The 25,000-nt window shown below is 36.3% G+C and overlaps 3 protein-coding genes and 1 pseudogene across 7 annotated transcripts in view; all 4 read left to right on the plus strand.

Moving 5' to 3' along the window:
- LOC148721613 (uncharacterized) overlaps positions 1-9,716 on the plus strand; it is a 10,371-nt gene extending 655 nt beyond the window's left edge. The window contains exons 2-6 of one of the 4 annotated variants that reach the window (XM_088735389.1): positions 3,404-3,459; positions 4,220-5,381; positions 6,299-6,418; positions 7,415-7,525; positions 7,919-9,716. In XM_088735389.1, the coding sequence (XP_088591515.1) occupies positions 3,442-3,459; positions 4,220-5,381; positions 6,299-6,418; positions 7,415-7,525; positions 7,919-7,947 (1,440 nt within the window). In that variant the 5' untranslated portion in view covers positions 3,404-3,441 and the 3' untranslated portion in view covers positions 7,948-9,716. Of the gene's footprint in view, positions 1-3,403; positions 3,460-4,219; positions 5,382-6,298; positions 6,419-7,414 lie in introns of all 4 variants that reach the window. The other 3 variants (XM_088735387.1, XM_088735390.1, XM_088735388.1) reach the window with 3 other exon arrangements.
- Positions 1-25,000, plus strand: part of LOC111345785 (uncharacterized) — a 304,322-nt gene that overhangs the window by 168,101 nt on the left and 111,221 nt on the right. Inside the window, exons 15-17 of one of the 2 annotated variants that reach the window (XM_088735347.1) lie at positions 14,984-15,028; positions 15,379-15,441; positions 15,598-15,687. In XM_088735347.1, the coding sequence (XP_088591473.1) occupies positions 14,984-15,028; positions 15,379-15,441; positions 15,598-15,687 (198 nt within the window). The remainder of the gene's footprint in view (positions 1-14,983; positions 15,029-15,378; positions 15,442-15,597; positions 15,688-25,000) is intronic. The other variant, XM_088735348.1, reaches the window with a different exon arrangement.
- The window catches only part of LOC148721614 (uncharacterized), a 7,509-nt gene continuing 148 nt past the window's right edge, over positions 17,640-25,000 (plus strand). Inside the window, exons 1-6 of the mRNA XM_088735393.1 lie at positions 17,640-17,729; positions 18,382-18,471; positions 19,548-19,652; positions 20,069-20,143; positions 21,117-21,248; positions 23,367-25,000. The exon at positions 23,367-25,000 is cut by the window's right edge and continues 148 nt beyond it. Of these exons, the coding sequence (XP_088591519.1) occupies positions 17,711-17,729; positions 18,382-18,471; positions 19,548-19,652; positions 20,069-20,143; positions 21,117-21,248; positions 23,367-24,241 (1,296 nt within the window). The 5' untranslated portion in view covers positions 17,640-17,710 and the 3' untranslated portion in view covers positions 24,242-25,000. The remainder of the gene's footprint in view (positions 17,730-18,381; positions 18,472-19,547; positions 19,653-20,068; positions 20,144-21,116; positions 21,249-23,366) is intronic.
- The window catches only part of LOC148721615 (uncharacterized), a 7,761-nt pseudogene continuing 7,200 nt past the window's right edge, over positions 24,440-25,000 (plus strand).

Below are 25,000 nucleotides of genomic sequence, written 5' to 3' on the forward strand. Positions count from 1 at the left end.
TAAAATCTCCCAATAAAGATAACAGACAGAATGAAATTAAGCCGTTAGTTGAAGGCCTAAAATCGTACAATATACATAACAGACTCAACGCAATTAAACCGTTAGTTAACTGCCTAAAGTCTCCCAATAAAGATAAGATGGTATGAAATTAAGCCGTTGGTTAACCGCCTAAAATCGTACAATAAATATAACAGACTGAATGAAATTAAGCCGTTAGTTTACGGCCTAAAATCTTACAATAAACATAACAGACTGAACGGAATTAAGCCGTTAGTTTACGGCCTAAAATCTTACAATAAACATAACAGACTGAACGAAATTAAGCCGTTAGTTTACGGCCTAAAATCTTACAATAAACATAACAGACTGAACGGAATTAAGCCGTTGGTTAACGGCCTAAAATCGTACAATAAACATAACAGACTGAACGAAATTAAGGCGTTAGTTAACGACCTAAAATCGTACAATAAATATGACTGACTGAACGAAATTAAGCCGTTAGTTAACGGCTTAATTTCGTTCAGTCAGATATAAACATATTTATGAATAATGCTCTCATCACGCGTGTGCGGGAAGACAAATTTCTCGGGATTATCATTCACGAAAATTTATCTTGGAAACCGCATATCTCTCCTGTCTGTGATAAAGTCTCTAAAGTAATAGGAGTCTTGTGAAAGTCAAGGTGATACTTACCTTTGAATACTTTGAAGACCTTATATAATTCTCTTTTCTTATATAAATTATGGCAGTTTAATATGGGCATCACTTATGCTTCTTACGGCTTACTGTATTTTGCGAAACGAAACGAAACGAAACGAAACGAAACGAGTAAACCCGTACTGTATTTTGCGAAACCAGCTCTTCGAAGACTCTAGCGATATATAGCTTATTTCTTCCGATTCGTAAACACAATTCGTAGATACAACTCGATGCAGTGATGATTTATAAATAAAGACTTTGAGCCAAAAGGTCAGAAGTGCGCCGTTTCGCAAATTACAGATATGTAAATCTGTAATTTGCGAAACGAGCTTTTTGAAGACTCTAATGATATGTAACTTATTTCTTCCGATTCTATAACATTTTTCGTAGATACAACTCGATGCAGTGATGATTTTTTTAATAAAGAGCTCGAGCCAAAAGGTCAGAAGTGCGCCGTTTCGCAAATTACAGATATGTAAATCTGTAATTTGCGAAACGAGCTCTTTGAAGACTCTAATGATATGTAACTTATTTCTTCCGATTCTACAACACTTTTCGTAGATACAACTCGATGCAGTGATGATTTTTTAATAAAGAGCTCGAGCCAAAAGGTCAGAAGTGCGCCGTTTCGCAAATTACAGATATGTAAATCTGTAATTTGCGAAACGAGCTCTTTGAAGACTCTAATGATATGTAACTTATTTCTTCCGATTCTATAACACTTTTCGTAGATACAACTCGATGCAGTGATGATTTTGTAATAAAGAGTTTGAGCCAAAAGGTCAGAAGTGCGCCGTTTCGCAAATTACAGATATGTAAATCTGTAATTTGCGAAACGAGCTCTTTGAAGACTCTAATGATATGTAACTTATTTCTTCCGATGCTATGACACTTTTCGTAGATACAGCTCGATGCAGTGATGATTTTGTAATAAAGAGCTCGAGCCAAAAGGTCAGAAGTGCGCCGTTTCGCAAATTACAGATATGTAAATCTGTAATTTGCGAAACGAGTTTCCCACCAAATCTCACACGTGTCACGCATTCTATTGCGTAAGAATGAGAAATAACTAGTAACCTGATATGGAAATGTTTCGGAGAGACTAATATGGTAATTAAAAAAAGGTAGCGGACAGGAAAGAAGTCCCTAAAGATAAATTGCTTTCTGTTCATAAACTATCAACTGGACTAGGCGGCCGGTAAAAAATAACAAAGTTGTTGTAGATTTTAATAAATGTACAAACATACATTGCGGTACGCGCAAGGTTTCTAACACATGCTACAGCAATGTCAAAGGGCAGAATTCCAATTTTGACCTGGTTTTTATCTGGTACTAACCAAATGCTATTAGAGCCTTCAAAGAGCTCGTTTCGCAAATTACGGATTTACATATATGTTATTTGCGAAACGGCGCACTTCTGACCTTTTGGCTCAAACTCTTTATTAAAAAGTCATCACTGCATCGAGTTGTATCTACGAAAAGTGTTATAGAATCGGAAGAAATAAGTTACATATCATTAGAGTCTTCAAAGAGCTCGTTTCGCAAATTACAGATTTACATATCTGTAATTTGCGAAACGGCGCACTTCTGACCTTTTGGCTCAAAGTCTTTATTAACAAATCATCACTGCATCGAGTTGTATCTACGAAAAATGTTATAGAATCGGAAGAAATAAGTTACATATCATTAGAGTCTTCAAAGAGCTCGTTTCGCAAATTACAGATTTACATATCTGTAATTTGCGAAACGGCGCACTCCTGACCTTTTGGCTCGAGCTCTTTATTAAAAAATCATCACTGCATCGAGTTGTATCTACGAAAAGTGTTGTAGAATCGGAAGAAATAAGTTATATATCGCTAGAGTCTTCGAAGAGCTGGTTTCGCAAAATACAGTACGGGTTTACTTGTTTCGTTTCGTTTCGTTTCGCAAAATACAGTAAGCCCTTCTTACCTTAAACCCCTTTATGTACTTCAAAAGAAAGCCGTTCGTATACTATTACTTTTTCTCCTCCGCGCACATCCTCTAAACCCCTTTTTTCTAAGCATAATATTCTTTCACTTTATTCTATTGATAAATTCCATGTTGCCTGTTTTGTATTCTCACATTTTAATAACCTTTTACCTGCTCCTGTTTCCTCAATGCTTCATTTTAATTCTGAATATCACAATTATTTGACTTGTTCGCGTTTTAACCTGCATAAAACCTGTCATTAGTATCAATTTGCTATCAGTTGGCAAGCTCCTCTTATTTGGAATGATATTCCGTTATCTGTGCGCAATAATCTCACAGTAAGCAACTATAAAAAAAACTTAAGGGTTGTTAAGACTGTATTTTTCTCTGAGTAGTTAATTAGCCTACGCATAATCTGCACACCTTATGGAACTATATTAGGTGTATTTATTTGAATTTGTTAGTGGGGTTTATAGGAATTTATTATTAGTCATTTAAATATTTAAACTAGTTGCCAAGTATTGTATCTCAATTCTAAGTTTTCTGACTGACCTTTTCTTTCTTCATTTAATTGTATTGTAATTATTTTAGTTAAAGCTTTCTTCTACTCTTGTAAATTCTTCATGTCTTTTGCTGACCTTAGGTCATTTAAGCCCCTGGCTTTGGCTGTTCTTGTGTATTTTTTCTTTCGATGTGTGAATAGCGTGAATAAACAAAATAACAAAATAAATAAATTTTCTTTTGATGTTTATTTTAGCAACATCCTTGTCAGCATTGATCTGAAAGGTGCCTACGATGTCACGGCAATTAGAGGTAGCGTATCGATTAACTGTTTTTGAAAACAACGGTTGCAACATTTCAATTGACAGTTAAATGCTGGGGTGTTTTTATTCACTCGTGTCATTTCATTTTAAGGAAAATTTTAAAACACCTTTTTATCTGTGTATCCCTGCCAAACCTCACACTTAATTCAGGAGCAAATTACATGCCTCAGATTGGAAACTATAAGTTAATTATATGTTTTACTGGATGGGAGGTCTGTATAGGAAAAACATTAATGGGAGAGTAAAAGAAGTTCATATTTCTTTAAGATTAAAAGATGATTGTATAAAGTCTTGCAGCAACCTTTCACTTAAGGGAGGGACAAGGTTTTTTAAAAACCTCACAGAATATTTGGAATTATTGGAGTTGTTTCAGATAGGTTCAGGACCCAATTTTTTTTTGCCACCCTGAGGACTTATTCACAATTTCCCACACGTTTTTAATGAAAAACATGGCAATGTGTGTATTGAGTCATGTATAAGTTTATTACGTTTATGAAGTTACTTGGGGTGCTTGGTTAATGTCTTCAATGACTGTTATACTTTGCATCCTTTTATATTTTTATTTTTGGATGATCAAAGCTGAGGAAATTTTATACAACTTTCACTTATAAGTTTATTAAGTTTGTGAAGTTACCAAATGAATTGAAAATTAAGAAGTGTCTTTCATAAGTAAAATAATTCATAAAATGAAGTTTTTTTTATTCAATACATAATTGAATTTCCAAAATCATCAAATCTTGTGCTTACAGAAGGACCCTGGGGAAAGAAAACTGAGAGTCACCCTGTTGAGTGCTGAATGGAAAACTTCAAGGAATGGAGATGTAACAACCATCAATAGAGAGCTAGCAAAACAGATGGCTAAACATCCCAATGTGGAAGTCAGTGTCTTCTTACCTCAATGCAGTGAAGAGGACAAGAAAAGTGCTGATAGTAAATACAATGTCAAACTAATTGAGGCTATTGAAGTGTCTGGTCGGGAACCAGTTGATTGGTTAGCCTCTGTACCCGAAGGCCATGTAATGGATTGTGTTGTAGGGCATGGAGTAGCTCTTGGTTGGCAAATTCAACTCATAAGGAAAAATCCAAATTACAGTCGTTGCAAATGGATTCAAGTTGTCCATTCCGCCCCTGAAGAAATTGGAATGTACAAAAACATTTCTAAAGGTCAACAAATGCAGAAACAAGAAATAGAACTATGTGAAAAGGCTGATCAAGTTGTAACGATTGGCCCTAAGCTAACTCGAGCATATAAGTGCCAGCTCAAAAAACAAGATGTTTTCAACCTGACCCCAAGCATTTTCAGTGAATTTTCAGATGTGCAGCAAGCAAGCGATGAAAGAAAAACATTTTGTGTCTTGGTAATTGAGAGTGGTGATAATGAAGATTTTGATGCTAAAGGATACGAAATTGCAGCAAAAGCTATTGCTAACCTACAGGATAAATCTTACCAACTCAAGTTTGCTTCCAAACAGAGAGGAAAAGAAGATGAAATAGTAGAAAAGTTACTTCAGTGTGGTATTGGTCGTAATCAGCTAATTGTCCGCAGCTTTGATGAAAACAGGGAAACATTAGCCAACTTATTCTGTGAGGCGGATATTGCTCTATTGCCATCAAGAACCGAGGGATTTGGTTTGAGTGCTCTTCAGGCCATATCTGCTGGTCTTCCATTACTTGTCAGTGAAAATTCAGGAATAGCAGAAGCCCTACGTGGGGTGCCTAATGGGTCACATTGTATAGTAGTAGATTCAGAGTGTCCTACAAAGTGGGCAAGAGCAATACAAGCTGTGCGTGACAAAGCCAGGAATGTACGCCTTGCAGAGGCAAAAGATCTTTGTGCTAAATATTTCCAGGTGTACAGCTGGGATGAGCCTTGTCGTTTCCTTGTTAAGAAGATGAAAAAACTTGTATTTGGTAAGTCCTCTCATTTTGTGCACTAGACTGGCAGAAGTTTTCTCTAAATTTTGTGTATTTTTAAAACATTACTGCCGGTCTTCACCAAAGTGGAGGTGGCAAGAGGTGAATATTTACAGTGCTAGCCACCAACACTGACTGACACCAAAGTGAGTTGTTGTTTTAGTATATATATTAAGAAAGTGAGATACTATAGCACAAAATAGGATATTAATTCATTTGTTCCTGCAACAGTTTCAATATTCTCGGACACAAATCCTGTGCAACTTGCTCAGAAGTGAATAAGGAAGGATATTTGAAGTTTGAGTAGCTAATCAGCATACCCTCAATGCTATCCATTATTTTAGTATATACTAATGACTATTAAAGGTCACATACTCAGTGTAAATATTTAAACACAAAGGCGTGCTATAAAAGGAGCCTTAGGTCCCACTGGACCATTTGTCAATCAACCGTCGTGTCATGTAGAACTCTTAGAGTCAAGTCAGCTTGAGCTACAGCCACTCCAAAGCAGCCTTTTGATTTTAAGCCGATGCGCACGCTTACCATATTCGTAGATTATGGTATATTGGCTCATATACCATAATGGCTAGGCCAATAAAAAGTCTTGAATTGCATTATCCAATGATCTAGTTTTTAATAATATATGATATGCATTTATCTATAATCTTAAAAATAATGATGATGATAAAGGCAGAAAGTGTTCTTACTTACCATAAAAACCCACAGACAAAAATACGTGGAGCAAAAAATGTTTTTGGGATCACTTTCTGAAATTGCTTAGAAACCAGGCTCAACTCAGTAGCCAAGCCTACTCGCCCAGGCCTTTGCATGACCTTTTTCGTTTTGGCTGGTTTTTGGATGGTTTGGGTGGTTCCATGTTTTAGTAACTACCATCTTATCTTTACTGGCTGCAGGAGGGTCAGGAGACACCAGAAATAAGAAACATAAAGCTCCAAGTTCAAGCAATCTCTACACTGTTAAGAAGGGAAAAAGTCAGGTCTCTGAGCAAGTATCAGACCCAGTTCCTGTTCCAGGTATTTCTGTCTGTCCCAATCATTCAATTAATCAATTACTTAGTCTATCCATTCAAACATCAATCCTCTCTGTCATCAATTTCTCGATCGAGTGATGGCTTTCTGTAATTTGTGAAATGGAACATTATGCAAATTTCAGATTTCGGTTTGGTAAATTACAGATAATTTTCAAGTTCAATTTGCAAATTACAGATATCCATTTCATTTTGTTTTGTATGTGTCAGTTAGCCAATCAAACAATGTGTCTAACAATGAAAAAAAAAAAAAATTTCAAAAAAGTTTGCTCCAAAACAAAATTACTGTACAGATCTGCAATATTTGCTTTCTTTAAGTTGTTGACTTTATCTGAAGGGCTACTATTTTTGTTAATTTGAAAAGAGAACAATTTACTGTTTGAATCAGTGACTTAAATTAAGCCAAAAAGAGTTGCTAATTTGGAAAGCGAACCAGCTGTGAAGTCACTCAATTGAACATTGGAAGGGAGGAATATAATGGTGGATTGGGGAATTTGAGGAATATCTTAGGACACAGAAAATTGGAATATCCTAGAATGTGATGTGAAATAAAAGTCTCAAAAAAAAGAAAGAAAAAAATTCTATCATTGAAAGGTAACAATAAAAGGATCATAGGTAATCATTGTTGGGGCTCAGAGGATTGAGGAACCATGAGGCTTTTAAGCTAGCCCCTTTAAATTATTATTACTTTTATTACCATTACTACTATTATTGTTAATGCCATTACTTGTTGCCATTTGATTATTGGGTTGAACATCAATTAGACAAATTGAATGTATACTTGAATCATCTCTCTCTTGTGGAAAAGGGTACTAATAAATGTGTAGGATGCGTTTTCTATTTTGCATGTGAGACAAATATTCTTCAACACTTCCTTCTTGCATCATTGTACAACCTCTAGTTCTATTAAATGCTATTAAAATTGTGCTTTACTTGTAACCTTATGCAGTTTTTGACTGTCTATTTAATATATTCTTTTCAGGAAACACCAGAAACAAGAAACGTAAAGCTCCATGCTCAAGCAATCTCTACACTGTTAAGAAGGGAAAAAGTCAGGTCTCTGAGCAGGCATCAGACCCAGTTCCTGATGCAGGTATTTCTGTCTGTCTCAATCATTCAATTAATCAATTACTTACTCTATCCTTTCAAACATCAATCCTTTCTGTCATTAATTTCTTGATCAAATGGCTTTCTGTAATTTGTGAAATGGAACATTTTGCAAATTTCAGATTTCGGTTTTGTAAATTACAGATTTTAAGTTCATTTTGCAAATTACAGATTTCCATTTCATTTTGTTCTGCAAATGTCATTAAGCCAATCAGACAATGTGTCCAACCATGGAAACAAATACAAAAAAAAAATGAAAACTTGGCTCCAAAAGAAAATTCCTTTAAATTACAGATCTGACCCTATTCTGCACCCTAAATATCTGCTATTTGAGTTTTTGCTTTATTCTTGTTTCCTAAACCATTGTATTTTTCAACAGCTGGTGTTCAGCATGGAAATTTTGCTTGATGCATTGTTGAGAACATTATTTCTTCTATCTATATCTTCTTTGCTGGTGTTGATAACAACACTCAATCAACACCCTTGCCAGCTACAGAAGCTTCTGACATTAAAAGAGGTGTACCCATAGAAACTACAGGACTTGTGGAATCCCTTACAATCTGCTGGAGAGGGTGGCAATAAAGCTATAATTAAAACTTTGCTTTCTTCTGGGTTAGAAATAGATTCAAGGGGTATGATGGTTTGACACCGTTAATGGTGACAGCTGCTAATGGTAAAGAGGAGACAGTTAACCTTCTTTTTGCCAAGGGGGCTGATCCACACCTTAAGAGCTACTTAGAATTTCCACCCCCCCCCCTTCCCCACCTCATTCTTCCTAATACAGCCACAAATGCATTATAGATAAACAGGAAAGATTACTTAAGCATACTTTCTCTATATATCCCTTCTTATTTCTTCTACTGTGTCTTAAACTTAATGGTTAATATTTGAATTTTTTTTATGTACTCTTGTTTGGGTGTTACGAAAACGAAGACCCTCTAAAACGAAGACCTGAGACCTAGGACCCGGTCTTCGTTTTCGTACTACGAAAACAAAGACCCTGTAAGCAGAAAACCATAGAAATTACAACTTAAACACACATTAAACAGCAACAAGGCTTAGTAATATAATACATTACACTTCATGCGTTTCTTCCCATTATCAAACTACCCATATTATTATATGGCCCGTCTTGTCTGTTCTGTTTCGCTATGCGAGCCAATTTGGTAGATTATGGTATATTGGCTCATATACCATAATGGCTAAGCCAATAAAAAGTCTTAAAATAATTGAGAAGAATTTGCTGCCTTTCTATAACATCAAGAAATGGTTAGATATTCTAGTCTTCTCAGATAGGGACGATTAAATGGAGGTCCCGTCTCCTGCAGGGTTAGGGTAGGAGACATTAATTTCCCACACACGAGATTACTGTGTGATGGATGTCCTCCCCTGGCATGGGAATTGGGTGGGTTTATTAGGCCCGCAGTAATTGGCGCAAGCTGTTGCGGTGTCCCTGCTGGTTGGCAAAGCTAAATAAATAAATGAATAAATAAATAAATAAAAAGTTGGCTCCAAAACAAAATTACTGTACAGATCTGCAATATTTGTCTTCTTTAAGTTGTTGACTTTATCTGAAGGGCTACTATTTTTGTTTATTTGAAAAGAGAACAATTGACTGTTTAAATCAGTGACTTAAACCAAAAAGAGCTGCTAATTTGGAAAGCGAACTAGCTGTGAAGTTACTCAATTGAACATTGGAAGGGAGGAATGGTGGATCGAGGAATTTGAGGAATATCTTAATTAGGACACAGAAGATTGGAATATCCTAGAATATGATGTGAAATAAAAGTCTCCAAAAAAAAGAAAGAAAAAAAAATTCTATCATTAAAAGGTAAAATTAAAAGGATCATAGGTAATCATTGTTCGGGCTCAGAGGATTGAGGAACCATGAGGCTTTCAAGCTAGCTCCTTTATATTATTATTACTTTTATTACCATTACTACTTTTATTGTTATGCCATTACTTTATTTGCTTAACATCTACCGGGATCCTCTGAGTCCCAGTTGATCCGTTTTAAAAGTGGGCGTCGTTCAGACACCCCTGTGCCCTGAAAAAGTATGTTTGCATTGGTGTGGAAGTCTTTGTTTTCAGCATCTTATTTATTTGTTGACTTTGAAACTCGACCATTGTTTTTGCGGCTTTCTAAACTCAGATGTATCAATATATTTTTAGCGGTTTGTCACCGTTCCGTGATTGTTTTCTTCTCCATCACCTCAATTTCTGCTCGAGAGCTTCTCCAACAATTTTAGTTAGTTTCGAGTGATGTTATGTCAATTATACAGTTTGAAACATGCCGAATAAACTTTATTGTTTTATCACCAAGCGAGGCGGGTCCAGCGAGGCATCCCAGAAATGCTTCGCAAGGTAGGAAGATGTAGTGCGGGAACTGTCGAAAGTAAGGTATCGGCAAGTCACGCCGAGCTCGGGAACAGTGCTCGAGTGTTACCTGGAGTATAGTTAGTAGAGGGGACTGTAGGTTCAGAGTTTTGTTCGAGCAGCCATTACCCGCTCCTGAGTACTGGGGCGCCAGACCGGTGCCTGGGCGCCGTGGGACAGAGGTTGTCCTCGACCACTGTACACCTAACCACTATGATCTACCGGCGCAACTTCCATAATACGACTGACTGAGGGCGTCAGATGCATTAAATGGGTGAGATGGAGTCAGACGTGAATGATCGTCGGTAATCTACATCGAATGTAATATTTAGTTAGGTGACACTTATTGACTAGAGAAAGAAAGCAAAGCAACACTAACAAATGGCGTCTTTGGAGGGCTCGACCGCTGCCAGTAGCAAAGACGTGAAGAACAGAGAGAGGCTTATTGATGTCATGTTCCTCTGTGACGAGTGGAAATCTTCGAAGGGTGGATTATCCACTTTCAATCGAGAATTTGCTATTAATTTGGCACAAACACGACTGGTAGTATGAAAATCCATTGCTACGTCTCCAAAAGCGATGACCAGGACAAAGAAGATGCCAAACAACACAATGTAAAGTTAATCACAGCTCAAAGTGTTCCTGTTTCAGCTGATCCCTTCGAGTGCTTGAAGTTTCCACCCTCCGAGCTCCCAAATCCACATCTGATTATAGGCCACGCAGGGGCGGATACAGGGGGGGGTGGATAGGGTGGATATCCACCCCCCCATTTTTCAGTAAAAAAAAAATTCGAAATGTCACTTTATTTGAAATAGAAAATAAATAAAGAAAGAAAAATTAGCTCTCGCTCATGTCTGGTTGTTGTTACGCCACGTTTCGTCGTCTGCCGCCACTTTTCGCGCAAAAGTTCGCAAGGAAGCCATTTGACAACGCCTAGTGAGGCGAAGTAAGATTCTGATTGGCTCATTATTGCGAAATTTGTCCGCCATCCACCCCCCCTTTTGAAATCCTGGATCCGTCCCTGCCACGGAAGAAAGTTCGGTGGTCCTGCGTATTTCTTAGTACAGGCTACAAAGTGTAAATGGATTCAATTTGTCCACGTTTACTGTGAGGACCTCGGAAAATACAAGAAAACTATGGCTGCAACAGACACAATCGAAGAGAACGAGAAGAAGCATAAGATAGAAATTGACTTTTGTAAAGTAGCGGATGCGGTCGTCGCTGTTGGCTCCCGTCTGCAACAGAAGTATAGCAAAAGTCTGCCAAATGTCAAAGTGGAGATTTGAAAAATCTTTTAAAGAACTTCAACGTGTTCTTGTTCGGCCGAGCTACCTTTGAGGATCTTTCCCTTAAAGGATACGATATCGTCGCAAATGCCATAGGTTCTCTTGGTGAGAGGTTTGAGTTGACCTTTGTTGGCTCATCTCCTGGAGAACATAAAAATGTTGAACAATGGTTTCTTAAAAAAACTTACATCAACCCCAACCAACTATACATCCGTGGATATTGCAATGATCCAGAGGTACTTAAGACGATGTTCTATCAGTCAGACTTGGTTGCCCTACCTTCTCGTACCGAAGGCTTTCAGGGCTTGTTGCCCTCGAAGCCATCTCTGCTGCTGTTCCTGTTCTTGTTTCTGGAGAATCTGGCATAGCTGAGGCTTTGAGAAAAGTTGAAGGGGGAAGGACTGTTATTGTTGGATCATATAAAGACGTAGACGAAGCTAGAGATGAATGGGCACGAAGGATTAGAGAGATGTCGGAAGAAAGTGCAGAAGAGAGAGAAGCTAATGCCAGGAAGCTTTGTGAGAACTACAGGAAGGTGTACTCTTGGAAAGCAGAGTGTACAAGGTTTAAAGAGATGATTGAGAGTGTAATGGAAAGTGTAAATGGTAGGTTCAGCACTTATTGAAACAGTTCAAGGTTTTCTTGCTTGAATACACTGCTGCAATACATTCCCTAACCCTAACCCCAACCCCTTATAACCCTAATCTTAACTCCAACCAGTAAAATGAACATTTGCTAAAATGTGGATACCTTAAAAACACAACTCTATGTTATACAGAGTACATTTTACATGTAAAACATCAAATAAATAAGAATGAGCTGTGCGCTTAAAATTTTAAACCAGTTTGAAAATTCTAAACCAGTTTAAAATTTTTAAACCAGTTTAAGAAAAATTAAACCAAAGGATAAATTTGAACCACAACACATACAGACTATCATCCAGTATGTTAGAGGTTTTAACATGATATTAATTGTTTTAAGTGGATTTAAAGTACAATTTTAACGTAGACACCTTGCTTCAAATCAACAGATGGAGAATCAAATATCACGGTTGATGTGAAACACGTGAAACCTGCAGATGATCATTCCAATGCACCTCCAGTGGAGCCAGCAGTTCCCACAATGGAGCCAAACGGAGAAAGACAATCTGACACAGATTTAGGAGATCTTCAACTACTTAAAGAGAAAATCCTATGCCGCATTGCTATGAATTACCTTGATACCACACCACCAAGATCCAGTGAAGAGCATAATAAGTTTATGGAATACTTGGAAAAAATGAGAGTTGTCATCACAGGTGTTTCTGTAGGAAGTTTGGTGATAACAGTTAAATGTGATTCTCTCACGAGCTTGGAGGAATTATGGGAAAATTACTCATGCGGCCTTTTGGATAAGATGGTTCAAGATTGTTTTGTGACTGAAAATATCTTGAAGGAACTGAACCTGGCTGAGCTGAAGCTGAAAACAACAATGGACATAGAAGAGTACAATGCATGCAAACTCTACTTTGAGAAGGATGCAGTCAGAGGTGTGTAAAAAGAAAGAAACAAGGTGGAGTCCTTTGAAAAAATTGTTTTGAAAAGATTGCAAACACAATCCACGTACCACAGGGTTTACACACATGAAGGGAGGGGTGCAGTTTTTAATCACGATAGAACCAACTTTCTTATGAGTTAGCTGACATACTTACCATGTGAGCCCTAACAAAATTAATGCTTGAAGTGATTTGTTTTCAAGACAATTCCTTTGATGTTTTTGTTCTTTTTAAACATCATGATCCTATTGATTAACCTGTTATCATTTCCTAAGGAAATTAAACCCAATTTAGTTTTCCTTACTCTGTCCTTTCCTCTATGTACCTTTTGCCTTTGGTACTTTACTCTCCACAAACTGTCCACTGCTGATGATGGAAAAGAACCGAAAGGAAAACCGAAAACTATGACACCTCAGGAAGAGAAACGTGAGTGAAAAAGGACTCTGAAGCTAAGGTTTAGTTGGTTATAAAAAATTTATTGTAAGTGTTATTTTGGCAATCAAGAATGCTCTTCAGCGATTATGTAGAGTCAGATAATACTTTTCATTGTAAATTATTCCAAATGTGATTGTGCTTCATTCTCTTTTGAGTTGGCTTGTGGAAATAAAACAACATACTTGTATATCAAATTCAATTTGATGTTTTGAACAGCTGTTTTGCTTTAATAGTTCATAAAGCCGGGCAGTCTATCCAAAAATACAAGTTGGTGTGCCACTTTCTAACTCTCTATCTGTAGAAAAGTCAGTGAATGTTCATCTCTGTTTTCATATACCTTTGCTTTTAGGCATCTTGCCTCTCTCTATAGAAAAACTAGAAGAGCTACTCATGAAACTTTCAAGTATGAAAGGTGAGTAAAAGATGCTGTTAAATTAACCTTCATGGTAAAACTGAACAAAGACTGCTTTGAAATAAAGGCTGATAGTTTCAAAAGAAACTGTTTGGGGCTGCGTCGGTGGGAGTAACGAAATAATTTGGATATATCAACAAAGTTGAAGTGGTAAATTGGCCACCGTAACGATTACAAAAGCTGACGTTTCGAACGTTAGCCCTTCGTTCGTTGCTCCAACCAAACGTTGAAACGCCATCAACAAATTTTTAATATGCTTTTACGAAATGTTTTCTCACAACTTTTTGTCGTTAAATGTTTAAAAAAAAAAACCGCTTCTTTTTCCAATTTGTTTTCACCATATTGACATCAAATAAAACCATTCTCTCAGTGTGTGACATGCAGCAGGAGACACTGACATGAGCAGCATATTGTCTCTACTCTAAGACTTATTTAATACGAAGGCAAATTGGCCAATTAGATTTGAACATTACTGCCAGTAGTGGTTAAAAAAACACAGTTACATGCATATTGACTGTGTAGGTGCAGATATTATGCTACATGTAAAAATGATTTGTCTACAAGATATTGGATGTAGCCTCATATATAATTACTATGTCGCCATGTTGGTGCACTTCTTTGGTGCACCACTTTGGTACACCAATATGGCAGCCGGAAAATAATGTAAACATCTGAAACTTACTTTGGCTATAATTATGTAGTCGATTGATTATCTGAACTTAACCATGCAACAGACATTAACACAGGCACTTTTCCTAACACTTAAACTCCTAAAAAGGCTAAAAGTCACTAGTAAGGGTATATTTTTCGACAGATGTGATCAGAATACCATTGAGCTGAAAAGTTGACAAAAGATATGAATTTAAACCCCGTATGCCTAATGAGGATAAAAAGTTTTTGTGGCTTTTTAGTTTGAAATTTTGCAATTTGATGACGTCACATGAAAACAATATATTTAAACTGAGAAATCCCCTCATGTGCTCACGGTAAATGAAAACCCAATTACAAATCATTCTTAAATTTGTTTTGATGCACTAGTTATGAAGGAGTGGAAGAATTCATAGGTGTATAAATTGGCCAAAAAAGCAGTAGGAGTGAAACTATGAAGCTTCAGCAAAAGGAAAGTGAAATACAAATCGGTGTACCTTTGCGAAATATGTAGAAAAGTCAGTGAATGCTAGTCTGCCATGTTAGGTCATCTCTCTTTGATTGTAACACCATGAATACTAATTATATTGCTTTTTGTACGTTTACCCTTGTGTACTTCACTCTCCTCCGTACTGTCCATTGCTGGTCATGAAAAAGAATTGGAAGGAAGACCGAAGACTTTTAAACTTCGGGAAGAGATACCTATCTGTGCTTCACTCTCCTTCGAAATGTCCACTGCTGGTCATGAAAAAGAATTGGAAGGAAGACTGAAGACTTTAACACTTCAGGAAGAGAAACGTGAGTGAAAAAGGACTCTGAAGCTAAGGTTTAGTTGGTTATAAAAAATTTAATGTAAGTGTTATTTTTGTCAATCAGGAATGCTCTTCAGCAATTATGCAGAGTCAGATAATACTTTTCATTGTAAATTATTCCAAATGTGATTGTGCTTCATTCTCTTTTTGAGTTTGCTTGTGGAAATAAAACAACATACTTGTATATCAAATTGATGTTTTGAACAGCTGTTTTGGTTTAATAGTTCATAAAGGCAATCTATCCATAAATACAAGTTGGTGTGCCACTTTCTAACTCTTTATCTGTAGAAAAGTCAGTGAATGTTTATCTCTGTTTTCATATACCTTTGCTTTTAGGCATCTTGCCTCCATCTGAAGAAGAACTAGATGAGCTACTCATGAAACTTCAAAGTATGAAAGGTGAGTAAAAGATGCTGTTAAATTAACCTTCATGGTAAAACTGAACTAAGACTGCTTTGAAATACTTTGACTTCTCAAATATTTTGTTTGAAAGGAAATTAAACCCAATTTAGTTGTCCTCACTCTGTCCTTTCCTCTTTGTACCTTTTCCCTTAGATACTTCACTCTCCACCAAACTGTCCACTGCTGGTCATGGAAAAGAACTGGAAGGAAAACTGAAAACTATGACACTTCAGGAAGAGAAACGTGAGTGAAAAAGGACTCTGAAGCTAGCTGTAATCAATTAAATGTAACTGTAATTTTATCAGGCAAGAATGCACTTCTGAAAGTAAAAAGAATTGAATTTACTAATAAAATGAGATCTTGGGAACAAAGGGGTTAATTTAATTGTTACAACAGTACTGCATAATTATTTCCTATTTTTTTAAATAGGATTTTAGACTTAAAAGTTTTAGCACAAAAAAACCCATATTAAGCTTTTCATCTAAAAATTTTTCCTGTTTTAAACAAAGCATAAGTATCCATCTATCTTGATATTCACATTGGTATGTCTTGTGGTGACTTTTTCCATGGCAGTCACTGACTGCTAATCTCTGTCTGTGTACCTTTGAGCTTAGGCACCTGGCCTGTCCTTGAATTTTCTGCCTCTGATCCAGAGGAAGAATTAGCAAAACTATGTTTGAAACCTCAAGGGATGGAAGACGAATGAAAAATGCTGTTTACTTAGCTTTTAGGATAGAGCTAAACAAAGAATACCTTGAAATGCTCTCAGTTTTTGTGCAAAAGATTACTTTAAAAAGTAAGAAAACTTAACTTAGTTTTCCCTCACTCTGTGCAGTGGTATGAGGGAATAATTATTTTAAAAGTTGTTAGTGGCTTACTAGCTACTAGTTGTCCCTCATTCTGTCCTTTGCTACAAGGGAATGTTAAGGTGGTAGTGGCTGGGGATGTTGAAACAGTATAAATAATAACTAAAAAGTGTAATTATAGTACATGTATACAATAAATTTTTTTTTTCAACCTTGATCATAGATTATGCATTTTAAAACTTACAGTGCTTTATTTAAGATAAATTTCAGTACTGTAGTATTTACAGATGTTCACTTGTTGGTTTGCCATTTTTATCATCTCTCTTAACTGTTAAAAGTTAAACACCATGAATGCTAACACTGCACTGTACACTTTCACCCTTTAGTTACTTCACCCTCAGCTGTATATTTCACTACTGGTCATGAAAAAGGTAAAATATTGAGACACGAAACTATGAAACTTCAGATACAGAAAGGTATTATTATAACTGTAATACTGTAAAATAGTTATAATAACTATTATTGTTATTAATAATAGTGAAAATAATGATAGTATCATAAAGTTTTTTTAAACTCTGATCATAAATACCAGTTCGTGGTAAAACTAAACTAAGACTGCTTTGAAATACTTTGAGGTCTCAAATATTTTGTTTGATAGGAAATTAAACCCAATTTACTTTTCCTCGCTCTGTCCTTTGCTTTGATCAAGGGAAAATTTAGATGATAGGGGCTGGGGATGGTAAACAGTATATGACAAGAATAAGTTTTCTCAATGTAGATCTTAAATTATACATTAAAAAAACTGACAGTGAAGTAATGTAGATCAATTTTGTACACTGCAGTCATGTTGGTTTGACATGTTATATTGTCTCTATTAAGCGTATCACCATAAATTGTCCTGTGTATTTTTAACCTTAGGTAGTTCCCCTTCTGTTGTGTTGCCCCCTGCTGGTCAGAAAAAAGAACTGCAAGGAAGACAGAAAACTTTAAAAATTCAGGGAGAGAAAGGTGAGTGGAAACAAATCCTGAAGCTAAGGTTTAATCAGATTTAAAATTGTTAAGCAGGAAATAGAATGCTAAGTTGAAATGCTTTTAACAGTCATGACAGCTTTTACTTTTCAGAGCAGATTAATCCAAACTTGGCTGTGCCTCATTCTCTACCTTAATTAAAGGGAGTATTGAGTTGGTATGTGGTAACAATGCATGTATGTAAATGGAATAACTGTTTTCAAGATTAATTACAGGTGTCAGAATGGAGAAGTGACACTATTTGACTTCAACTTGAATATAATTTGCTGTTTGTACAAGTACAGTGTATGCCTGTTGTTATCTTATCTGTGTAAAGTAATACACTGAATTTTGAATAGCTCTGTACACCTTTGCTGTCAGGTTTTTTACCTTCCTCTCCTCTCTCCACCACTGATCTTGAAGAAAAACTGGAAGAAGTGTGTTTGAAACTTATGATTCTGAGAAAGAAAGGTGAATAGAACAATCATATCTTGTCATTTTCAGGGAGAATCTGATCCAACAATGCTACTAAATGTCCATAAAATTTGGTTAGGTTTAAAAATGGACTATTTACAGGGCTAAATATTTTAAAAGTAGAAACCAAATGTTTTGACACTAGGTCATCACTGGGGTGATGATAAACCAGAGTCAAAAGACGTTTGGTTTTAATGTTAACATATTTTAGCCTTGCAAATGGCTCAACACTTATAAAATAATGTAATGAATTGAATGTTTTCACAATTTCACAATCACTTTTGAGAGAAATATTTCCATATCTGAGACAATAACCTTTTTCTGTCCTTATTTTCATCCAAGAATGCTGTTAAATGCTCTCAGCTATTATTCAATATTGTAACTTAGTTTTGTTAGGTAAGTTTTTCTTAATTCAGTTTTGCCTCTTAGTCCATAACTTCGGTTAAAAAACTATTAAATTGGCTGTGGCATGTGATGATGATACAATACTTATAGATAGTTAATTTTAACAATGATGATAAGTGATGATGTAGGAAAACTTGCACCAGTGTTCCTTCATTTGACCTTAATACATGCTGATATGCTTTAACTTTTAGCAATAGTTATGGCACTGAGTGCTGAATACATCTGTGTATACCTTTTCTCCCAGGTAGTTTAGCTGTTCCTGAATCTTCAACCAGTCATCTTGTGAAAAAATTAGCAGAACTTTGCATGGAACTTATAAGGCTCAGAATGGAAGGTGAATGAAAACGTTTATTGATTACCTCTCAGCGAAGTAAACAAATGTAAGAATTCTTTTAATAAAATGTCTTCATTGATCCTGTATCAAATTCTCACTTTTCAAGAAAAAGTTTTCCCTCTTACAATAACTTACAATGAATGCTTCTACACCTTATTCAAATTATAACTTTTCAATGGAAATTTTTCCCTCGTAAAGATAATTCCTCTTGGCCTCTACATTTAGATAATTTTTATATTAAGTGAGATTGCCATCTAATACACTGATTGATTAATACACTGATTGATTAATACAGTAATTATATATTTCTGGTTACCTTTTCCATACATACACGCATTCATACATACACACACACATACATACATACATACTTACATACAGACAGACATACATACATACATACATACATACATACATACATACAGGCATACATACATACATACCTACATACATACAGGCATACATACATACATGCATCCATACACACACACACATACATGCATACATACATACATACACACATACATGCATACATCATACATACATACATACCGGCATACATACATACATACATTCATACAGGCATACATACATACATACATACATACATACATACAGATTATGTACGTACGTACGTATACACACACACACACGCACATACATACAAACTTTATTGGAACTCCCTTCAACAGGGCTTTTCAGTCACAATAAACTAACTAAACTTATTTACAATTATAATAATTTAAACTAAAATCATTTCTTATAAAACATGTTTTTAAAAAGAGTCTTCTTAAAACTATCAATTTCTTTCACATTCTTAATATTCTCAGCTAGCCCATTCCATTCTCTTGGACCCCGGTAGTAAAACCCCTTTTGTCCCATTGACAGTCTTCATCAGGGAACCACAAAACTATTACATCCCCTTGTATTCCTATTGTGGATTGCTAAATGTTTAACAAACTATTTAACTAAATAATCTGGAGCTAGACCATTTACACATCTAAATGGTAAAACCAAGTTTCTCTGTAACATCTGGTACTCTACCTCCCCCTAATCTCTGAACTCTGTAACATCAGGTACTCTGCCTCCCCCTGAACTCTTCACTGCCGATCTTGAAGAAGAACTAGTAGAACTAGGAAAACTAGGAGTCAAACTATACACACAAAGATACAGATACGAAGGTAAGTAAAACAAGCGTAGTGGTTCTGTTGAACAGGGTAAACTAAATATGGAAAGTGAAGCAAGGAAATGTTTGCTCTACAATACAGGCTTGATTATTTTAGTAGAAAACTTTAAGGTGAAACTCAATTCTTAAATTGTTTTACATGTGTTGTTTTCGTCTTTCTTGGACACCTTATGTAATCCATGTGATGAATTTCATGAACTATGAGGAAGGTTAACATACAATGCAACTGGACATTTTACTCTTTGCTCTTAAATTTCCAAACCCTGCATGCAACTTGCAAAACATCTGCGCCCATTACATGGTAAACATCGATTAATGTGTATTTACTCCATATTGAAGCTAACCCTTCCTCTGATGTAATGCTATCAACCAAGAATGGTATGAAATGCTTTAAACCATTTTGCTCTTTAGTTATTCTCTCAATGGAGACCTTTCAAGGAGACGTAAGAGAACTACTGAGGCAACTGCAGGGAAAGAGGACGGAAGGTGATTAGATGATGCACATTTAGAGAGAAAGTTAGTTTTTAAAATAACTGTAGAAATTCTCGCGCGCTCATTGGACAGGAACTATTGTCAGAAGGGAGTTTTACCACAATCAGCAGTAATGTTGCATTCTGATTGGCTAACTTGCCATCATCAATGAGAGTACAGACTATGCTGCTGACGTCATTGTGGCACGCAACGTGTCATGCACTGAAGGAATCGTCTTATTTGACTTTGATATTGTGGTAAACAACAAATCGATCGACAGTGGATATGCGAGGTCTGTACTCTTATCGACAACGATATTCGTCATTGCAGTGGTCAAAATTTGTTGCGGACCCAATCGGCTGCTCCTCGTGAGTCCACAACATTTTTCACCACTGTGATGAAGAATAGCGCTGTCGATAAGAGTAACACACCACGTTGAATCACTGTCCATTTCTTAAATAGACAATGGAATATTATAGTCAATTTGGTAATTGACTACAGTGATTGGGATTTGGACGCGCGTGAAGTGTGGGGTACTGTGGTAACAAATTTCAATTGTTAGTTGTTAAAAGGGTTAACTGAATGAATCTTTTATCAACTTCTTAACAGAGAGAATTTAATCGTTAGCCGTAAAATGGCCAAAACTTTTAACCGAAAGCCGTTGAATGGCCAAACTTTTTAACTGTTGGCCGTAACAGCAATCACTCCATTGAGACCCTAATGTATCTCTTTCATTAAAGAACTTTTGAAAATAATATGATATGTAAGAAATGATCGACAACATGAAATGGTACTGGTATCTTTCAATGATAAAACATAAGTTTAGTGTTAAGCTTCTCCGTGTTCTGTCACAGATAATGGCTACATTGACGCTTACTTTGTCTCAAAGAGTAGTTCCTTAATTTTTTTCTCAATAATTTCTCAGATCGTAGAATATGACTTAAAGTATTGAAATAGTTTGTGCTTTTTTTAATGTCCTCCATAATAGCATTAGAGATCACCATGTATCCGACCATTGTATCAGGACTGGGGAAGTTTGATGTCAGTTTACCCGAGGAACTCCAGAGCTATGTCAGCTACTTATTCAATGAGTCAGCCAAACTTGGCTTACGCAAGCGAGGTATTTAACATGGCTAAAATAACTGACAGTTTGTAATGGTTTACAAACATATTTCCAGTTATCTATATTCTGTCGTAAGATTGCAGAGAAATGCTGGGTTTTTGTCTTGGTCAAGATTTGCGATCTTGTGTTGGGTTTGTTCTTACTTAGTAGACCTGGTATATTTATACAATCATCAAATGACCTACGTAGTCCAATGCCCGTTCTTAAAGGAAAAAAAAAATTATTTATAAACAGATCCCTCTATGAGGGCCGTGTGCGTTTGTGCGAGCAGGGGCATTAAGAGCCACTGACCGTAAATATCGAGGATCGGCCGACAGTTTCAAAATTTCGTAATTCGCTTTATTTTTTAAAAAGGACCCTTTTAATGAACCTTTTCGAAAATTATATCGAAAAGTTCTATCGCGCTTTGTTTTTCTCCGAAAAATGGAAAAGTTCAAAATACGCCTAAATGGTCGTTGTCCCCCCGTAAAGCTATGAAAAAGTATGCAACTTTGGCAACTTCGTACGCTACAACGCGATGCAATCCCGCAAGAGTTCATGTATTTGTTACATTCCCGGACAAGCTGAAAGATTGGCCTTGACCTCATGCGTGACAGCCGTTCAACTGATCGCATTACATTTTTTGTCAATTTTTTAGCTCGAACTCTTTAAAAGCTGGACGCGCTGCCTATGGCGGGCCAAGAAAGAAACTTAGAGGAATTAAACTTCAAGGATAAAACTTTAAGATACAAATTTTTTGGTTTGCAAATATATCATACAAGACCTTTTTAAAGGCCTTTAAATGGGTCGTGACAGCTGTTTGGCGGTTCGCATTTCAATTTTGACAAAATAGCCCAAACTCTTTTAAACCTGGACGTGCCGCTTATGGCGGGCCAAGATAAAGAATTGGATGAATCAAAATAAAAAATAATGCTTTAAGAGAATGTCTATTGTGATTTTTAAGTATATATGGCAGACCTGTTCAGAGGCCACTGAATTTGACCTTTATTTTACCTCCGCGAAAGAGACGCGAAGTACTTTATTTCAACTGGTCACTATTCAGACTTGAACGTAACAACATAGCGAGAAATTAATATTTTCCAAGAGAGGAAAGGACCATCTGCCAGCACACAAAATTTAAAAGTAGGATTGCATCGCGTTGTAGCGTACGAAGTTGTCGAAGTTGCACAATTTTTCATTGGACAACGGCCATTTAGGCGTACTGTGAACTTTTCGATTTTTCGGAGAAAAAAAGCGCGATAGAACTTTTTGATATAGTTTTCGAAAAAGGATCATTGAAAGGGTCCTTTAGAAAAATAAAACGAATTACGAAATTTTGCAACTGTCGGCGGATTCTCGATATTTACGGTCAGTGGCTCTTAAAAGTTGCACAGCCAAGGGTACGGCCCCGAGAGAAAGAAAATAGAAAAGGAAGTGCGGCGGTCACGGAATAAAAATCTGATTAAGATCAACCTAAGATCAAGCCGGACGGATATGACCATTCTACTTAGTCCATAAGCATGTATAATGCTGATGTTAAAGCAGATCAATTATGTGGTGCTTTATTCCCAGAAGAAAAACGGATCTTTCAGTTTATCAAAATTAATATTTCTTTTGTTTGTGTGCCATGTGAAACCGCATTTTTCTCTTTTGATTTTGAAAATGTTCTGAAACGTTTGTGGTTTCAAAAACTCAGATTCGAAAATGGACAACAGTAACACCATCTCCAGCAGGCATTCTTTGACTCTAGATTTCTAAATTTTTGAATGAGGGAAAAGAATATATAAGAATAAAACTTTATGACAGTGATTTACAACTTCGCGTGGTAAGTTTGTTGAAACTTTTAGACTTGTTGCCGTGCCAAAGAAAAAGAAAAAGGGCTTAACTCACTGTTTTTGGTATCGCACGACATTTATCGTTTATATTGTCTACGATCTCTGTGTTTTACCCACTGGTTTCCTTTGACTTTGAATGACTCTGAATGAAATACTGAGACTCGAAATTCTCTCTGTTCCCAATTTGCCAAGATCTCTTTGTGTGGTTTGTCTGTTTTGGATAAAAAAATTCGTAAAGGCGGATTTTTCACAGTAATGTTTTCAAGTAAAATGTTAAGAATTGTTTCCTTGAATCTTTTAGCAATGCATTCCCTTAGTTCCGTGGAGGAATTACGAGAAGCAATGGATGAGGACGAATTTGAAACATTCCTTAGTATTCACATCAGAGAAGGTGCATGGCAGGTGGCGCTGCTGTTTATGGATGAACTTCCTTCAAAAAAACTGCCATGGGACTGGTTTGTTGACGCGCCGTACTTGTTGAAGGAGGAGGAGAAGACGATTGGTTCATTGTTATACAGCTCGACATCAGGCATTTTGAAGGCGTGGCCAACAAAGTACGACCCTGATTTGGTGACACTGTGTAAAGCGATCACCGACAGGGACTGGAAAGTAACCGGATTAATCCTTTGTAGGAGTCGGACATCTAAAGGAGTTTTGAAGAACTTGAGTAAAGCTCTTACTCAGGGTGAACTTTACAGCTTGGCCCTGTGTGACAGTCATTTACAAAGTCGAGGATTAAAACACCTGTGTAAAGCGCTGATCAGTGGGGACTGCAAGTTAACCAGCTTAAACGTCTCTAGAAATTGGTTAGGAGATGAAGACATAATATACTTGTTTACTGTTCTGACCAACAGTAACTGCACGTTAATCAGGTTAAACGTCAGGTCTAATAAAGCAGGAGACAGAGCAGTAAAGGACTTAGCTAGAGCTTTAACTAACAAGAACTGTGCGTTAACGAGTTTAGACATCAGTTGGAATCAAATAGGAGATGAAGGAGTAAAGTACTTGTGCAAAGCCTTAACTGATCCCAACTGCAAACTGAGGAGCCTGGACCTCAGTGGGAATTGGAAGGTAACAGACGTGGGAAAACAGTGTTTGTCTGAAGCGATAACTGGCACTGACTGGGAAGTTAGAAAAGGCCTGGTACTTTCCCGTTTTATTAAGTCAGAGGCATAAAGCTCAAATAGGCTCCTCCTGTTACTTATTGCCTGTAAAGTAACAATTTCATGTTTATAAAGGTTAGAATTATTGGTCAAGGCGTGTTTTTTAAACGACTGTGAATATATGATAATTAGATAAAGAATTAGTTAGATAACTAACAGTTTGTTAGGTCATTGACCTTCTCCATCCGTTGTCGATCAAAGTCTGTTCTAAATGACTCAGTGTGGAAGAGAAAACGATTTTCATCAACAGCTGTTGTCTGACAAACGATTTTTAAAATTTTTTACTGATCTTTTGTGCTTGTTAAGTTCATTTCAGAAAGTAGGTTGTAAATAGGCCTTTTTCCGTATAAGGGGATCTTTAGGATACCAAGAATATTGTATTTTATTTTTATTTTATTGAAAATGCTCTCATTCTTGTTTACCTTTCGCTCACTCCTCTTCAGCTTGTACTCGAACGTGTGCTTTTTTTCAGTTGATGGTTTTATTAAGAGCTTAGTTAAGTAGTACTGTACAAATTACTTCTGTTAGGAAATTATTTTGCGGGCAACGTAGTTTTTTTTTGAGAGTCAAATCCTTTTTTTTCAGTGAAATGGAATTGTTCAGAATATAGGGTGACATAATCACAATCTAATTGATAAAATCGAAGTTGTTGTTTGAGGATTAACAGCTCTAGAAAAAACATTTTTACACATACATTTTATATTTTAAGTATGGAAACCAATGTTATTTTTTAGTACATTATACTTAAAACATTCCTTTAGAATTTGAGTTG

This window comes from Stylophora pistillata, chromosome 10 (genome assembly GCF_964205215.1).
Source record: "Stylophora pistillata chromosome 10, jaStyPist1.2, whole genome shotgun sequence".
Taxonomy (NCBI): domain Eukaryota; kingdom Metazoa; phylum Cnidaria; class Anthozoa; order Scleractinia; family Pocilloporidae; genus Stylophora; species Stylophora pistillata.